At 47.2% G+C, this 17,401-nt stretch overlaps 1 protein-coding gene across 6 annotated transcripts in view; it reads left to right on the top strand.

The window, feature by feature from the left end:
• Window positions 1-17,401, top strand: part of Nf1 (neurofibromin 1) — a 206,231-nt gene that overhangs the window by 56,162 nt on the left and 132,668 nt on the right. For 3 of the 6 annotated variants that reach the window (XM_075686679.1, XM_075686680.1, XM_075686678.1), the window contains exons 17-20: window positions 2,199-2,626; window positions 6,057-6,228; window positions 6,289-6,456; window positions 10,612-10,751. In XM_075686679.1, the coding sequence (XP_075542794.1) occupies window positions 2,199-2,626; window positions 6,057-6,228; window positions 6,289-6,456; window positions 10,612-10,751 (908 nt within the window). The remainder of the gene's footprint in view (window positions 1-2,198; window positions 2,627-6,056; window positions 6,229-6,288; window positions 6,457-10,611; window positions 10,752-17,401) is intronic. The other 3 variants (XM_075686683.1, XM_075686682.1, XM_075686681.1) reach the window with 1 other exon arrangement.

Here is a 17,401-nt window from a genome sequence, read left to right as displayed (position 1 = left end):
CATTGTTTGGATTCGCATGCTCAGCATTGAAGTCACCGTTTTGAGATATGCCAAAACCGTACCTGCCAACTCTCCTGAATTCCCCGTAACGTTTAGGAATTTGGGGCTCATTCTGTGACCTTACGAGTGTCACGTCAAGCTTTACGAAAAACGAATTCTGTTCGAGCAAAAGCTTCGCTTGTCGGTCTCCGACCGTGCCTTTAGGTGTCTTCTGATAGTGAAAAGACACCAGAAGGGTACCTGCTTAGGTAGAACACGTTTATTCCAACAAGTTCCCGGGACAGGGGAAATCGGCAACAGAAAAGTTGATGTGATCTGAAAACTGTGATTGCTTGTCAGTATGAGTTATTCAAACTTTGCTGCTGCTTGTGGGCTGTGTCTAAAGGTAAATCATTGCTAATAAAGTGCATATGTAATCTGCAAAAGTTGTTTGCTTAGTGCAAACATAAAAAAAAAAGGCAGTCCACCCTTTCAGTTTTTGCCTGTGGAATTAGCTCAAAGGTTGGCAGGTATGATACAGTGAAGGGCACAATGATAGGAGCACACCGCATGCCAGAAATACGGCCTTGATGATCTTCATACCAATTGTATGTTGTCACAACTTGCAGCTGGAATAGCCTCGTTGACGAGCATTACCATGCAAGCACAGAAGCTTGGAAAGAAAGATTGGGCCCATGTAGCCATGCAGGCCCAATCTTGAAAGTGATCTGCAATGGGGACAGAGTGCGCAGAGTGCTGATAGCTTCGTGTGTGCTGTGTTCTTTACGCTTAGTTCACGTTGAACCTTGAGGCAGCAAGAAGGTCAATTCACTCGCTGCTTCGGGCCCTATCTTGAAAGCGATCTGCGATGGGGATGCAGTGCGCTGAGTGCTAATGGCTTTGTGTGCGCTGCGCTGGTTTAGTCCGCACTGGGTAGGCGTAGACACGCTTATGCATTTAAAATTTGCCAGACTCAACAGTAGTTGACGTTTACGCGATGCAACGCATTGCAGCACGAGACGCCGACACACGCTGAGTTGGTGGGGCTCGAGCATCCCGATGCACATTTCATTTTTGCGGCTTTGGCAAGCATTACACTTGCACTCATATTCAGCCTGGATCAGCAACTTTGCCGAGCAGGGCGCCTTAGCGGAAAATTTTGACATGCTCACTTGGCACTCATGGTTGCGGCACGAGGCGCCAACACGCGTCGGCTGGTGGGGCCAGCCGACCCACCACCCACCCCACCAGCCGACGCGTGTTGGCGCCTGAGCGGCCTGAGACACATCTTGTCATTTTCCTATCGCACAGTGTTTGAAGAGGGCAGCGATGGGAAACCAAAACGAAACCAAGCCAGTGGGCAATGCTAGAATACAATGCCAGCAGAACGAAACATGGCGCTTATTTTGCGCTGTTTGCAGCAGAGCGGCGGTGTATATGAGTTATCTTAAAAGCGTGCAGTGTGCGTCCAGTAACACTATGCCATGTGCCCTGTGTCACAGATGTGTGAAAATGTTTATCGCAATAGGGTTGGTGGTGACAGCTGTGAATGCAGGGTGCGATGACCTAGGAGGAGATTTGCTGGCATCGGAATAGGAGACTGAGTGGGCGCTGGTGTTTTCACGGGACACAGGCGCGTACTTCGGGGAAGCTGCTGCAATGGGCGGCTACTGTTCTCGATTGCGCACTTCCGCCTTTTCTTGTTTACATGGGATCTAGCAGCTGGAAAACATATCATACGATTGCAGTTTAGCAATGTACTGAACGTTGGTTCTGAAATACTGTGTTTTCTTGGAACGTATCGACTGGTAAAATATAACCATAACTGTATTGGGTCATTTCTTGTGTTTTCGGTTGCGAACGTTGGTGCTAGTAAATCATACAAAGTGGATTGTATCAACGAGGTTCTACTTCACTTGCCTACTTTCCATAGTTGTCAGTGGAATTGCTAAGCTAGAGACATCACAAAAAAGCTAGACGGACTGCTGGCTATCAACTGCATTTTGTTCATGGTCTCTTGTTCTTTCATGTTTTCTCCTGTCTTGCAATTGGGCTAATAGTTTACCTTGACAATGTGCCAACTTGCTCAGATACAGACACATTCGAAATTTTTTGCATTGCCTCTGGCGTTGTCCTACAAGAACTACGACGTGCTCTTTGACTTTGAAGTCACTGGCTGTTCTCACGGATTCACTTTTTCCGTGACTGCTTGGACGCAGGCATGGGAAGACACATTCATGAACTGGGATGCAGTGACCAAGCTACTAGTGAGCTACCCCAAGTCCAAGCTGGAGGAAGGCCAGATGATCTGCGAGTCGCTGCACCGCACCATCGGCAAGCGGCGTGCCTCCCACCAGAGCACCGAGCACGAGCTTGAGGACCAGCTCAACGAGTGGGCCAACATGACGGGCTTCCTGTGTGCCCTCGGGGGCGTGTGCCTGCAGCGCAGGTCACCGTCCTCGTCTTCTCGGGCTCTGGTGCCCTCTTGCCGGTCGTCCCTCTACGGCGGTGGGGGAGGGGGAACCGGTACCCTCACTTCCCTGGACGCCCGCACCAAAGGAGGAGGAGCAACGGCAGGGGTGGCCGGAGGAGGTGGCGGAGGAATGCTCACGCCAGGACAGGACATCCAGTTCTGCCCCGTCACACAGTGAGTGGTCGTTCTGTCACGTTGTCAAGGGGGCCAGGTGCTTTACTCTGGAGGGATCGCTTTTGGGGGTGCCTTCACTTACTTTTACGCATCCAACGCGAAATGGCATCCAGCATATTGACTTGCTGGGACAGTAGGCACTCTTCTTCTCGCTGCCTTAGCCTATCATCGTTCATTAAAAGAAACGGCCCCTAAATCAATTGGTCTGAAACATAGCCACCAGCAATTGTAATTGTTCATTCTATGCCCAGAGGGCATGGGACCAACACTGCAGATTGCAGAACGAGTGGCAACATCAAAAGATTTTGTTTTCTTTGTGACATGAGACTAACCCTGAAAGCAAAGGCCGTAAACTCAAACTTGTGACGTGGGACACATTCCGCAAGAAACGAGAAGAAGCGGGATGAGGCGACGAGCCGATTACAGACATAGACGAGTGGACTGAGACGCTCAGAAGGGACGTAGACGCCGCAACGAGCGACATTCCGCCCGAGGCGAACGTCGAAATAATTGACAGCAGGCTGCTACACATGTGGGAAGCAGAGCGAGCACTTCTAAAGAGATGGAAATGTCAAAGACATAATAAGGCGTTGCGCAAACGCATAGCATAATTAGAGACATCAAAGAACACACACTCCAGGTATCCAGAGCACAATGGGAAGACGTGCAACGGCCTCAAGAGGCAGATGGCCGGGGCGAGCGCTTGGCGCCTCTTTCGACACCTATTAGATCCGGAGGAGACTCGGGTCGCTCAAGGTCACAAGACTCGTAGACTAGTAAGAGATTATAAAGGTGATAACTTTATCTACGCAATATGTGACCGTTACTTTAAGAAGGCTGAAAGCATCCAACACGCCAAATACGACGGTGTCGCAAACGAGAAACTGGATGTGGAATTTAGCGAAGCAGAAATTCGGTTAGTCCTGTTCGAACTAAACACCTGATCGGCGCCCGGCCCGGACCGGGTTACTAACAAGACTCTCCATAACCTAGACAATGAGTCAATCTCCCGCCTCGCGACCTACGTCAACAAGTGCTGGCGAGTGGGCTCCCCTTCCCGAAGTGTGGAAATGGGCCTGCGTTATGATTCCCAGGGTGTCTACCAACCGGGAAAACCGGGAATCTCAGGGATTTTGAGTAGTCTGGAAAAGGTCAGGGAAAACTCAGGGCATTTGGGCCTCTATCAGGGAAAATTAGCGCCAATTTTATTGAAAGGGTCGAAAGTCGCGGTAATGCTGGCTCGAGCAACAGACAGGAATCGTAATGAATCGTCTTTGACGCGCTGTCGTCGGCTGGAGGAGTTGCCAGTGTGCAGTCAACGACCGACTTTCTGGATTCCCGATAATTCGGACATAACCCATAGAGTCAACGTATCAGAACGTGTGAAATTTCGGACGCAAGAACTCTTCGCCGTGCGATTTTCCGTACGTTTTGCCGTGACCGCGGGTCCGAAACGGCAATAATCAAAGGTACCACCGCTGCCGTTTTGATTACTTCGCCACCTCGAACCGGCACTCTTGCACGTAGATCCGCTGGCAGCCGTTGCCACCACTGCGGCAACGCTAGGCCTAGCTGCTTCGACGTTCGCTATGAAGCTTCTTGCCGTTGGATGCCGAGTTTTTTATTGAAAGAATTAGCTGCTGTCAGCAATGGCATGGACTCCGAATTTGTGGTCCTCATGATTGGCTTAGGAACTTAGAAAACACGGTGCGTTGCATAATGCTGGTTCCCGAAAGTCAGCTTCGCCTTGGTACAGAAATGTTACATAGTGAAGCATACGCAAAAGTATTGCAGTGAAGCATAACAAGCGTGGGAAGGGGCTATTGGCACGGAACACAGTATGCATTCCTTAATTATACACGCGTACACCCTGTATTTCTTGTCACAGTACGAGCACCGATATGCCTAATATGTGTCCCGACAGGCCTTCAGAGCGTTTTCGAACGTGCCTGTCGCGGTTTGAGCCCCTAAGGGCAGTAAATGACACGCTTTTATTTTTTTCCAACTGGCCGATTTTTCAAACGTTTTCCCGACCCCTAGGGAGTTCTAAAAACCAGTCGTGGACTGTGCAACTGGCCAAGATGCTTCAAATGGTCCTTGGGGTGAACGAGTGGCAGAAGGAGGACAAGAACAGAAATGATGTATGCATTGAGGAATAAACGGGAAAGAAAGCTTGCTGCCGCCGTTTTGAAGAAGTTTGAGCTCAAAAAAAAGAAAAAAATTGGCTGATGCCGAGATGCAGGTGTCCCTCATCCAAATCAAAATAAACTTTTTAAAGCAGTGAAACACAACACTCAGGCATCGTGCGCTGGCTGAGAGTATGTCAGGACAGTTGAGGTTGACTTACGAGCGGTTGAGAGAGAATCTCAATTCTGACAGAATTCGGGCCTTATACCACTGCATGAGCTTGCTATCATTTGGTAGAAATAGCTCATATTCGAATATATTTGCTTCTATGTGCATCTCCCTTTTATTCGTATTTGTGAATGTCCGACTTCATTTGCAATTTTTTTCGAAGACACTTTATTTGCTGTGCATTTTACTAACCCCTGCCTTCTATTCTCTTTTTAATAACGTAAACACTACTCCTTAGTATTCAAATTGGATTAAGTCGCTTTTTTATTTTTTTCATGTGCTTACTAGAGAGTGACAGCATCAGGCGATATGGTTTTAGCCTGTCTTGACATAAAACATAGTTCTGCATCACTCGGGGAAGTGTGCAACAGCACTCAGGGAAAACCTGGAAAACTCAGGGAATTTGGAAGTGTCAAGAAAGGCCTGGAATGGGAAAACCATGTGCACCATTCTGACATATTGCTGTAACTTAAGAACCGGCGAACATAACTGCATGAAATTTTGTATTTACACTAATGACTTTGCTATGAGTCTATCCTGAAAATTTCATTAAGGTATCTCAATAAACAAAGAAGTTGGTATCCGAGGGTAGCCTCCCCCTTAAATTTAAGACGACGCAATGAGCTATGGAAAGAAGAATGATGGGTGTAATGTTAAGGGGATAAGAAGAGAGCAGACTGGATGAGGGAATGCGTGGTAATGATATCTTAGTTGAAATCAAGAAAAAGAAATGGCCATGGGCAGAGCATGTAATGAGGAGGGAAGATAACCGATGATCATTAAGGGTTACGGACTGGATTCCAAGAGAAGGGAAGCGTAGCAAGGGGCGGCTGAAAGTTAGGTGGGCGGATGAGATTAAGAAGTTTGCAGGGACAACATGGCCACAATTAGGACATGATCGGGGTTGTTGGAGAAGTATGGGATAGGTCTTTGCCCTGCAGTGGGTGTAGCCAGGCGGATGATGATGATGAAAGTAGCTCAGACAAGACCACTGCGCAACTTTGATCCATGTGAAAGACTAAAGCTTACAACAATGACATTTGTGCTGAGTGAGCTTTCTGCCGTCTGTGTGCAGGTTTGTGGGTCAGCTGTTGCGTCTGCTGGTGTGCCACAATGAGAAGTTTGGCACCCAGATCCAGAAGCACGTCAAGGACCTGGTGGCCCACGAGATGAGCCCTACTCTGTACCCGATCCTCTTCGACCAGATCAAGGCCATTGTCGAGAAGTTCTTCGACCCCCAGGGGCAGGTGAGCGGAGCTGCCCGGTTCCCGTTTGGTATGTGACCACTCCTTGCACCCTCCGCACAGGAGGGCGAGGGACAGTCTTTGAAGCTGGACGTGCACGCCGGTCCGCGGCCCAATCGGTCGCGTGACTGCAGGGCCACGCGCGGTCCAAAGGCGGGCAGCATTCACGCAACCGACCAAAAGAGTGGGACCAACCGACAGACTACCGATTTCTGCCTCGGCATGAAAATGGTGCGCAATGGCTGTGCTACGCCGCTGGCAAGATCGACGAGCCGATAAGTGTGCCGCGTTGCGTGCATGTGAAGCTTTTTTTTTTAACTCGCAGAAAGGGGCACCCCTAGCTGCCTGTGCATTTAGGCCTAGCACTTATTTAATACAACAGAATCCCACTGATGTGTTTTTCAAGGAACTGGGGAAAAAATCCGTAACAGCTGGGCCGTAACATCCGGGTGAACGTAACGGTGAGGAAGGCTGCCAATCGCCACAACGTCAGTAACAGCTCTGAATGGCTGCCAGTGCAGTTATTAGACGCTTCGCCGCTTGTACTGTGATGGGATGGCGTGTGCACGGGTGTATAATTAAGGGACATGTACAATCTTTCGTAACAGTGGCCCATTTCCACTCTCGATATGCTTCACCACACAGCTCTATTGCACCAAAACTAGGGGTGTGCGAATATTAAGATATTCAAATACAAATTGAATATGAATACTTAGCATCGAATACCGAAATGAATATTGAATAATGATATGCAAATGCATTTATTAGCAAGTTGGTTTATTTTAACATGTTGGAACATTGAAATTACATTGTCATTGGTAAAAAAGTTCACCTAGCAAGCTGTTATACTAAAAGATTGTATACTTGGCTCATGTTAGCTTTGAAAAATTGAGTAATTTCCGCTAATTGTCTGTTCTCGCCAACCTGTGCCTTGTTATACGCCGTCACTTTCCTGTAAACTCTGAACCATTTGACCCCGTGCCAGCCGTCACTCATCACATTTGCTGTCAAGCAATAAGCTCAGGACTTGGGTGTAGAACCTGCACAAGAGTGCACCCTCGCTGTTCCCAGACCCATACCCCTTGCTACTGAGAGGCTGGCTTTCCTGCATAGCTTGGACGTGCCGTGGCTAAGCTTGTTTTACAGGTGAAGTTTTGCCAGCAGCATGTGATTATGGCAAAATTCAGAACAAAATCAGACAGATTTATTTACATTAGATAGAAATAAACGCTAAGAACCATGTTTGCTTCCGCACAGCCAGCAACGTATTCGATTTGTTTCGAATATCTGTATCCAGTCGAATATTCAAAAATTTTCGAATCGAATACGAATATTAAAAATTAATATTCTATATATCCGCAATTTTCAAATATTTGCACACCCCTAACCGAAGCGAACTAAGGAGAACCGGCAATTATGCAATGCCTGTAAGACCTTGCCGGCCCCAAATTAAGTCTACTCCTGAGCTCGGCGGATTAGGCTCAGTGTGCATGGTTCCCGATAGGTTTAACTGATGCAGACTCCTTCAGGTGCTTTGCCAACTGCTCTCTGCACGCTTGCTCCCGACATACTTGTGCAGCGCCTGGCTTGTGCAGCACCTGGCTTGTGCAACCTTTGTTGCTTTTGCAACACACCAGTCGCTTGTTGCAACGTGCCAGTTGCTTGTTGCAATCAGTTGGTGCAATGTACTGGTGGATTCTTGCAACATATGCATTTATCGTCTTCATAGCACCGTGTGAGAGCTAATGTTCTGCATCGCTAAATTTACGCAACCGCTGCCTTGGAATGCAATGCAAGTTGCAGAAACATTGCAGAATGGCAATGCATCAAATGGGAACATAATACGTGAGAGTCAGTAGGATTTTGGTGTGAACCACAACGAAACGTAGCAGCTGGGAAAACATAACATCGAGGAACACAGCAGTGGGGTTCCACTGTATTTGGTATGTGTGCCGGTTTTTGACCGTCGTTTACCTCTCAAAACCAAAATGACAGCTGGTTGCTGCAACTTACGTACACAGTGCCTAGATTTCTGCTCTTTCCTGGTGTCTTGTTTCCTTAAGGTGATATTTTTGGCAAGTGGTGGCTAGCAATATAGTGGGCCATGCCACATTAGCGTGCCATGCACAGCAGTGGCACTGATGGTGCACTGCACCCTGTGAGTTTTCGTGATAAAGAAGGAAGAGAAGTTAGATGTGGTACAGGTGGAAACGGTAGTCGTATTGCTGACGATGTTTGCATCATATAGTTTACACTGTAGTTGTGGCGCACCGACTGGCACGTCATTTGTGAGGCGCCCTCAACGTGAACTAAGGAGCACTTTGTTCATGTGCATGAGAGAGAAGGAATTGCCCTGTCATGCAGTACGAAAGCTCAACACTGTGTTGCCTCAGTGCACTTCTGAGCCCTGTTGTAAACAGCTTTTTATTCCTCCCTCTGTCCTTTAATATTCTCCATGCCTTGCTCGTTGCTAGCTGCGGTTTGTGTTTCAACACCTTGTTAAACATTTACAACATAGTTGGTGATATGCAGTCACCGAGACTTTCCTTCTGGACAATCAGTAACAGAAAGAAAGTGAAAGAAAAAGCCAAAGCCATTTTCTAATATGGGCGGAAGACAGGTCAGATAAGCAATATTTTTCAGCACTATGTGGCACGTGTCCAAAGTTATACTGAATTGAATGTTAGTTTTTTTGCCAGATTTAGAAACCAAGTCGTTTACCTGGCTTCGATGGACAGTCAGATGGCAGTGTTAGGCCTAAAATACGGTCGAAACCTGTCGTAACGAAATTCCGTGACTAAGAAATTCTCGTGACAACGAAATATTTTCGTATCTCCGGCGAATGCCTATAAGATTCAATGCATTTCGTACCTCTCGACAACAAAGTGTTGCTGTACTACAATCTCGCGTCAACTAAATTTGCTGGAACGTAATCCCGCATATTACCTACTTGTGCAAGGCTAGCAGGCTCCAAAATGTGCTCAAATGCAATTGCTTTGCACTAAAATTGCGTAGAATGCCACCACGTTACACATGCGTGGGCACTGCCATTTTTGTTTTTGAAAACAACCAAGCGCCACAAGCAATCGCGCCGGAAACACATTGTGGCCGCTATCTTGTTTGTTCATTGCCCGTTTGAAACAGCAGCGTGTTGCCACCGACATGTGATGACAGTTTTTGCTCACCTAGTGCAGCGCACAATGTGCGCCTCGGCGAGAAAAATGCAACAGAAACAAGGAAATCCACGTCCCATGGACATGGAATTGTCTATGGCGCTTAAGGTGGCGGTTGCAGCACGGAGTGCCACGCATCAGGCCGTGAATGAGTGATCGTCCTGGAATACTCATTCCCTGCTTCAACAATAGTGGTTTTAGTGCCGGACATAGATTTGCGCGAAGGCACTGTAATCTCTATCGGCGTCTTTTGGGTATACGAGATAAAGCCACTTTCGCGCTCGGCATCGGACATGTCGGCGGCCTACGGGCTATAGTCTGCGCTGGAGAAATGATGCTGCATGCGTGGAGCGCTGCTGCTCTGCATCTGGTGCCGAATTGCGCAAAATCTTGCAAAAGTGATCATATCTCCGAAAGCAGTTGACTGAGAATACCACTCCATGGCAGCGTTGCCAATACTGATCGACGCGTGCATCACACTTTGTACTGTCGGCAATGCGGTTCTGTATCCTCGCAAGCTTGCCAAAGTAGGCTAGCGGAAGTTTGACAGTAAAGTTTCATTCTGCGTCGCATTACCTATCTGTGCTGTCTTATTTCGCAACAACGGAATTCTCGTGAAAGCGAAGTTTTTCGCATTCCCCATAGATTTGGTTATTGTGAGGTTAAACTGTAGTAGGTACTTATGTGTAAACTCATATTTTGGCACTACATTACTAGGGTACTTATAATGTGCTAGGATACAATCTGCTTTCTTCTTTTCTGTTAAGTGAGTGCACTTCTTAACATGTGAACCAGTGTACAGTACACGACGCAAATAAGCCGAGCAAACGGACAAGGCAGTCGTTTATTCTGCTTCTGTGTGTCATGCACTGTACGCTGGTTCACATATATTAAGGTGATTGGCCACCAACTCACCCAACTGTTGACATTCCTGAGCACACCTGCTTGTATTCCTGTTGGCACTCCATGCGTGCAGCACTTATTCTGAATGTGTGCCAAGGTTCGCAGATATTTTTCTAAACCAAAAAACTGCACCGCACTTTTTCTTGTCGTGTGTGCTCATCTTCTGGCCGGTGCGAGGTCTCCCTTGGTTTACCCTTTGTTGTGTCAATGCACACTTTTGGGACGTCTGTTTTGATATGCATTTAGGAGGCAGTGTCCTTTTGGGACTTCCTTTGCAACTGTTTCTTCCTCGTTTTTGTTGCACTTGCAGGTGACCGTGATTGACACCAACACGCAGTTCATTGAGCATGTCATCTTCATCATGAAGAGTGTGTTTGAAAATCGGGTGGACCACACCACGGAGCACCTGGGTGTCACCAGCATTGAGGCCATGATGCTCACCATTGTCAGGTGGGTGCACGGTCAAAAACTGTGCTGTCGTTGCACGCAATTGATGCAGAGTTAGAAGGATTGTCGTCGGGTCGAACTGGTAAGGTGTCATAGTGAAAAGACGCAAATCGGAAAGGATGGAAACGTGTCATACCGCAGTGGCACAGGGAAATTTAGTGTCGCTCTGAGTGAGTGCACTTTGCCACACAGAGCGTCACTTTGGTGCAGAAACTACTACGTCGGCAATGAAAGTGTTGTTTGGCATTGATGGCAAGTCAATAAGTAAATCAGTAGGCACAATATATGCTTTTCTTTTTCTTTTTTGCAGTGCTTATAAGTAAGTACTGTAAGTACAGTACTTACCAAGAAATTTGGTTTAGGTAAAGTAAATTACAGTCAAACGTCAATATAATAAACACGGATATGAAATTTTTAGATATAACGAAAGTAACTCTAAAAAGGCTTTTGCCAATTTCAGCATGTAACAAATACAGTAGAACCTCGTTCATACATTCAGGAAAAAACTGCGAGAAAAAACAAGCTAACCGGAAAAATGTACAGTCCAAAGTAACTAAAAAAAAAAATTGACAACTATTCTTGACATCTACGTAATGTGAACCGTTGCGTGGATCGTTGCAGCATGAGACGCCGAAGTGCGTCGAGCTGGTGGTGCTCTGGCGGCCCGAGAAGCGTTTTGTTATTTTTCTATTGCATGGTGTTTTAAGGGAGCGATGGGAAACTGAAGTGAAATTGAGCTGGTGGGCGACGCAGGGTGCCGCCGAAGCGAAACGTGATGCCCACGTCGCATCGCCTGCAGAAGGGAACGGCAGCGTTCTTGGATTATCGTCTACTAAAAGCGCGCAGTGTGCTACCAATGGCGCTATGCAGTATGCACCACGCGCTGTAAAACAGATAGGTGAAGGTGCCTATCGCAATACAGTAATCCCTCATTATAACAAAGTCAGTGGGACGGCAAAAAAATGTTATAAGCGGTGATTCAATATAAGCGACCGCGACCACTCGAAAAAAGCTAAAGCAATCGAGCTTTAATTGTGCCAGAACTGCAAGGAAATCAAAATACAATGTGTTTAGTGAAGCAAAACTTTATTCAGGCGCAAAAAAGGCAGTGAGCTTTGGCTGTTTCAAGTTCTTACTAGGTGCGAGCAACCCCTGCTCTAATTTGGCTAAGCATTGTACGAGGCCGTGGTCGCCGCCCACGCATTCACCTTATTTCGCAGCAGGCATAGGTACTCTTGCGTCTGCACCATAGTTACTTCACGTGGCTCTTCGTCCGCCGGTCCTTTGTCCTCGTGGGAGCCACCAACAGCGTCAATTATCTCCGCGTCCATCGCTAGGGCTACTACAGGAGCAGCAACGTAAGCCAATGCAAATGTCTTGAAGTCGTCTTCTACCTCTTGGCCAGCAATTTTATGAACAGCCTCGTCTAGATTGCTGCAAGTCCGGTCATCGTCAGGCTGGTCATTGTCAAGGTCGCTGATGACGGCGCAGGAAAAGCTGGCGTCGTCAGCGATCGTCGTTTGAAAAGCCTACACAATCACATGGCATGGAGCATGGATCCGAACGCACACGCCCTCGGCACCAAAGTGACCGAATGCGGTGTGCAACGCAGAAGGCAGAAGCTTCAAAATGTTGACAGGGCATCTCGCTTTCCTCGTCAGTGTACGCTGGTGATGGCGACGCTTGCAATGGCCGGCTGGCATCGGCTTCATGTGTAGCGGAAGAAAGGCAGTTGGAGTTGTGTGGCGACTAAGATGTAGGAACCGCAAAAGGGCACCCGTTAGTGGAAGATTGTGCTCGGGAGGGCAGGCCAGAAGAGGACAGTTTTGGAGGAGCAGCGACGTCAAAACTGGCAGTGAGGAGGTGAGGAGTTAACATGAAAGCGAGTGAGAGGAGTGACTGGGATCCAAATGGCTTGCAGACTAGAGAGCGAATGAGGAGAAGGCAGTGGCCGCTTTTATAGTGGGGTGCGGCGGTCACGGAAGACTACGAGAGTATCGTGCTGGGAAGTGCTGCAAATGCAGTGGCCCGAGTCTGACATTGTGTTTGTTGTGCTCAAAAAACGATTAGCTGCTCATTGTGGGTACGCAGCGCGACTGTGAAAACTGAATGGTCTTGTAGTAGGGGCTTTGCATGATCACTGGGCAATTTTTTCCCGAGGTGTGCAGCCGTGAAGTTTGCAAAAGGATAGATTTTTGGCACATCGTTGTTGATGACACTGTGCTAATTTTATGGTTTGAGGGTTACTGTTCATGCACCGTCTTGTCCATGCCACTGACAAGTGCCTATAAACAAAATTCAATGACACTGCCACGCATTTAAACCGTTCGTATCAAGTCAAATAGCGCGAATAGAGCGTGACCAGCTTAAGAAAATCACCAGGGAAACACCAGCTTGCTTTGACCCGCCATGTTTACAGCCTGACTCCCCACTGGTGGTGCTCGGATTTTTTGTGTTTTCGGCAAGTTATTGGTCAATTTGCGCCGTCAAAAGTGCAATGAAGCTAGGGGTGGTGTTTTACTGCCAGGCAGGCCAATTATGGTGAGCAGTGAGCAAATTTCTAGACAGGCTTCTGCAAAGTCATCTTCCCGATTTGTTAACATAGCTCCTCACATTGAACATGACACTTATAATCGGACGGACACTTCTTTTGTGCTTTCCGGCATGTTTCAGCACCAGAAGTGCTCTTTAGAGTGGTAAAACTTTGCTCATCAAGCAGACCCCATGGAATGCTACGGCGTAAGTCTACCTGCGATCTTTTGGCCTCTTTTCGGCATCAAGAGACTGCAGTTTTCTGGCATTGCAAAGCGTCGGAAAAACTTTATATTTCCCCTGAACGTGTCCTGCGTTCGGCATCCCGCGTCTCCCGTCTAGCGTCGCACATCGTTTCGGCAGAAAGAATTTTGAACCTCGCGTACCCAACTACGCAGGCCCTCCATGTGGCGCAGGGTAGTTACTGAACTAATTTAATTTCTCTAGGTAAAGTACATAGAAAAATTGAAAAGTACGCCTTACACACAACATACAGACATGATAGCATGGGATTTTAATTTGAATATACGAGAAAACATAATTCTGCTATGCGAAAGCTAAAAAAAAAACACAAATCTCTTTTCCAGTGTTTCTATCATTCATAGAGCAGCCTTGGCCTCACAGAATTGCGCGCGCAAATCTCAAAAGCTCGTTTCCTTGCAACACCACCAGATTGCGCTTGCCTCCGCCGCATCGCAGCTCGTGCAAGAGGCCGCGTTTCTACTAGAAAGCTCGTCTTCGTGTATAGCGTTCGCCACGAGCGTTTTCTGGTAAACATTACAGTTATGTAAGCTGCTGTTGCCGGGAAGTGTGAGGAGCAGTCATGGATCTTTGAAAACTGTCGCATTCTGCTCTTAAAGGTGAAACCTACGTGTCCTCCAAATTTTTCTTGTTCACATGGGATTAAGCGGCCGGAAAACGTATGATCACAGTCTGCAGCACGGAACGGCGTCGCGTTTCAGTTATTGCCTATTAATGCGTGCGCTACGCTTCCGACGGCACCAGGCACCGTGAAACAAATAGGTGAAGATGCTTATCGAAACAGGATTGGCAGTGATAGCTATGAATGCCCCGTGCGGTGACTGAGAAATGAGAAACTGATTGCACGCTGACGTTTTCAAGTGAGATGGGCGGGCGAGTATTGTGGGGGAGATGACACGGCAGGTAGTTATATACTGTTCTCAATCGCAGGCACCTCGCGCACTTTCTTGTTTACATGGGATCTAGCAGCCAGAAAACCTATCATACGATCGCAGTTTGGTGACGTGCTGAATGTTCATGCCAAAAAATTGTGTGTTCTGGGAATGTATGAACCAGTAAAAAATGAGCATAACTCTACTGGGTAATTTTCTGTGCTCTCGATTGCAAATGTTGGCGCCGGAAAAACATACGTAATGGGAATGTATCAACGAGGTTCTACTGTACATGGTTATAATGTATATTAGGTATAACAAAGATGTCCTTGTGTATGGTGTAACTTTACTGTAATGGTGTTTGACTGTGTTCCAACCATATTGATATGATGAAATGTCGTGACGTAAGACGAGACAGCATCGTATCCAAAACAAGCAAAGAAAAAATGTTGTTTGCATTGGAGATGGCACCACGATGCTTATAACATTCAAAATCAGAAATATGGGTGTGTCAAGATTTGTTCAGACCTTACATTGAGTATTGCATTTTATGCATTTTTTAAGCACTGCTGTCAAGGCTACTCATGGGGATGCAGCGAAATCATTTCATTGAATGCACTCATTGGCGAGTCCATTCTACAGTGAATGTAGTGTTGCTAAATTAAAAGTAGCCCTGCGCTCGACTGCTTTGGCATGATTTGGCCCAGTGTGCGGGGTTCCCTCAACGTTTTAACAGATGCACGCTTTTTCGGGTGTTTCACCAACTGCTCTGTGCACATTTTCTCCAATGCTTGTGCAGTGCCTGGCTTGTGAAACTTCGGTTGCCGCTTGCGATGAATCAGTTGCTTGTTGCAAGGATTAGTCACTTGTTGCAATGTATCTGTTGCCTTTTGCAATGTACTGATTGCTTGTTGCAATGTGCGAGAGTAAATTTTCCTCTGCACCGCCAAAGTTACGCAACTGCTGCATTGAAACACAACCTAAGATGCGGGAACGTTACAGAATGACGATGTATCAAATGGGAACATATTGCATTGGAGTCAATGAGATTTAAGTTGGGAACGTAACAGGCAAACAAGACTGCAACAGCAGGGAAACCAAAACAGTGAGGAACGTATCAGTGGGGTTCCACTGTATTAGATTATTTACTTGATTATAAAAAATTCCTTGTTCTTGCAAGAAAATTTTCCTGAAAATTCCTTGGGCATTGCTATGCAATATGAAACAAAAACGAAAACTGTGTTTGCAGCAGCCTACAATCAAGCCAGCCTCATTGCCATCACAAGATGGCGACCAAGGATGCTGAGAAAACGAGTTCTTGCATAACATGATGACAACGTGCTGCTTTCAGCCTGATTACGAAAGTGTGTTCAAATGGCTTGTTATTTATCCAATGAGCTTTTCTAGGACACTCCATGCACTTTCTGGTATCTGTCCTTTTGCCTTTCTGTCTGCCTGCCTGTGTCTCTAACCGTTTTTCCACCAACTCGGGTCACTAGGTAGGTGCACTGGGTATGTGACATTCTTTAATGAACCTTTTTCTCACCAACTTGGGTCACTGGGCAGTCCACAATCTAATGGATAGAGCACTGAGCTGCTGTGCTGAGGAAACCCGGTTCAAAACTAACTGTTTGACCAACTTGGGTCACTAGTTAGGTGCGCTGGGTATGTGCCGCTTTTTAATGAACTTCTGATGCCAACATGGGTCACTGGGTAGTCCATCATCTAATGGATAGAGCACTGGGCTGCTGTGCTGAGGAAACCCGGTTCAAAACTAACTGTTTGACCAACTTGGGTCACTAGTTAGGTGTGCTGGGTATGTGCCGCTCTTTAATGAACTTCTGATGCCAACATGGGTCACTGGGTAGTCCATCATCTAATCAATAGAGCACTGGGCTGCTGTGCTGAGGAAACCCTGTTCAAAACTAACTGTTTGACCAACCTGGGTCACTAGTTAGGTGCGCTGGGTATGTGACATTCTTTAATGAACTTCTGATGCCAACATGGGTCACTGGGTAGTCCATCATCTAATGAATAGAGCACTGGGCTGCTGTGCTGAGGAAACCCGGTTCAAAACTAACTGTTTGACCAACTTGGGTCACTAGGTAGGTGCACTGGGTATGTGACATTCTTTAATGAACCTTTTTCTCACCAACTTGGGTCACTGGGCAGTCCACAATCTAATGGATAGAGCACTGGGCTGCTGTGCTGAGGGAACCCAGTTCGAAACTAACTGTTGGACCACCTTGGGTCACTAGTTAGGCGTGCTGGGTATGTGCCGCGCTTTAATGAACCCCTGACACCAACTTGGGTCACTGGGTAGTCCATCATCTAATGGATAGTGCACTGGGCTGCTGTGCTGAGGAAACCCGGTTCAAAACTAACTGTTGGACCACCTTGGGTCACTAGTTAGGTGCGCTGGGTATGTGCCGCTCTTTAATGAACTTCTGACGCCAACAAGGGTCACTGGGTAGTCCAAGGTCTATTCGATAGAGCGCTGGGTTCTCTGCTGAGGGAACCCGGTTCGAAACCAGCTGTCAGACCAACTTTGGTTACTAGATATGTGACACTCGGTGTGTGCCACTATTTAATGAACCTCCTTGACACCAACTTGTGTCACTGGTGCTGGGCAGAATCAAACCCATGTTATACAGGTAAATCTCGCAGGGGTGGGACTCTTGCGCCAATTGCGTCATTTTGATAGAAAAGCTGATTCCTGTATCAAACTGCGGCAAACACAGAAAATTGACCGAAGTTGCGCACACTACGCCATAATGGCTTCGGCATGTGTGCTCCGGCAGTGGCCGTGAACAGTGATCGGATTAATTTTCCAAAAAAGAGTGCAGCGGTTCACATTCCTCACACCGCACAATGGCACTTCCCACACAATTTCTCTTAATTTTCGCTCTTGGAACACTGGACTAACCGGAAGTGGCCAGTGTTGCCACTCCCGGCTGTTGTCACGGCGATCGGAATGGCCAAGGTGAC

This window comes from Dermacentor variabilis, chromosome 3 (assembly GCF_050947875.1).
Source record: "Dermacentor variabilis isolate Ectoservices chromosome 3, ASM5094787v1, whole genome shotgun sequence".
NCBI lineage: Eukaryota > Metazoa > Arthropoda > Arachnida > Ixodida > Ixodidae > Dermacentor > Dermacentor variabilis.
Note: the sequence above shows the minus strand (reverse complement) of the source record. Positions and strands in the feature narration are given on the sequence as shown.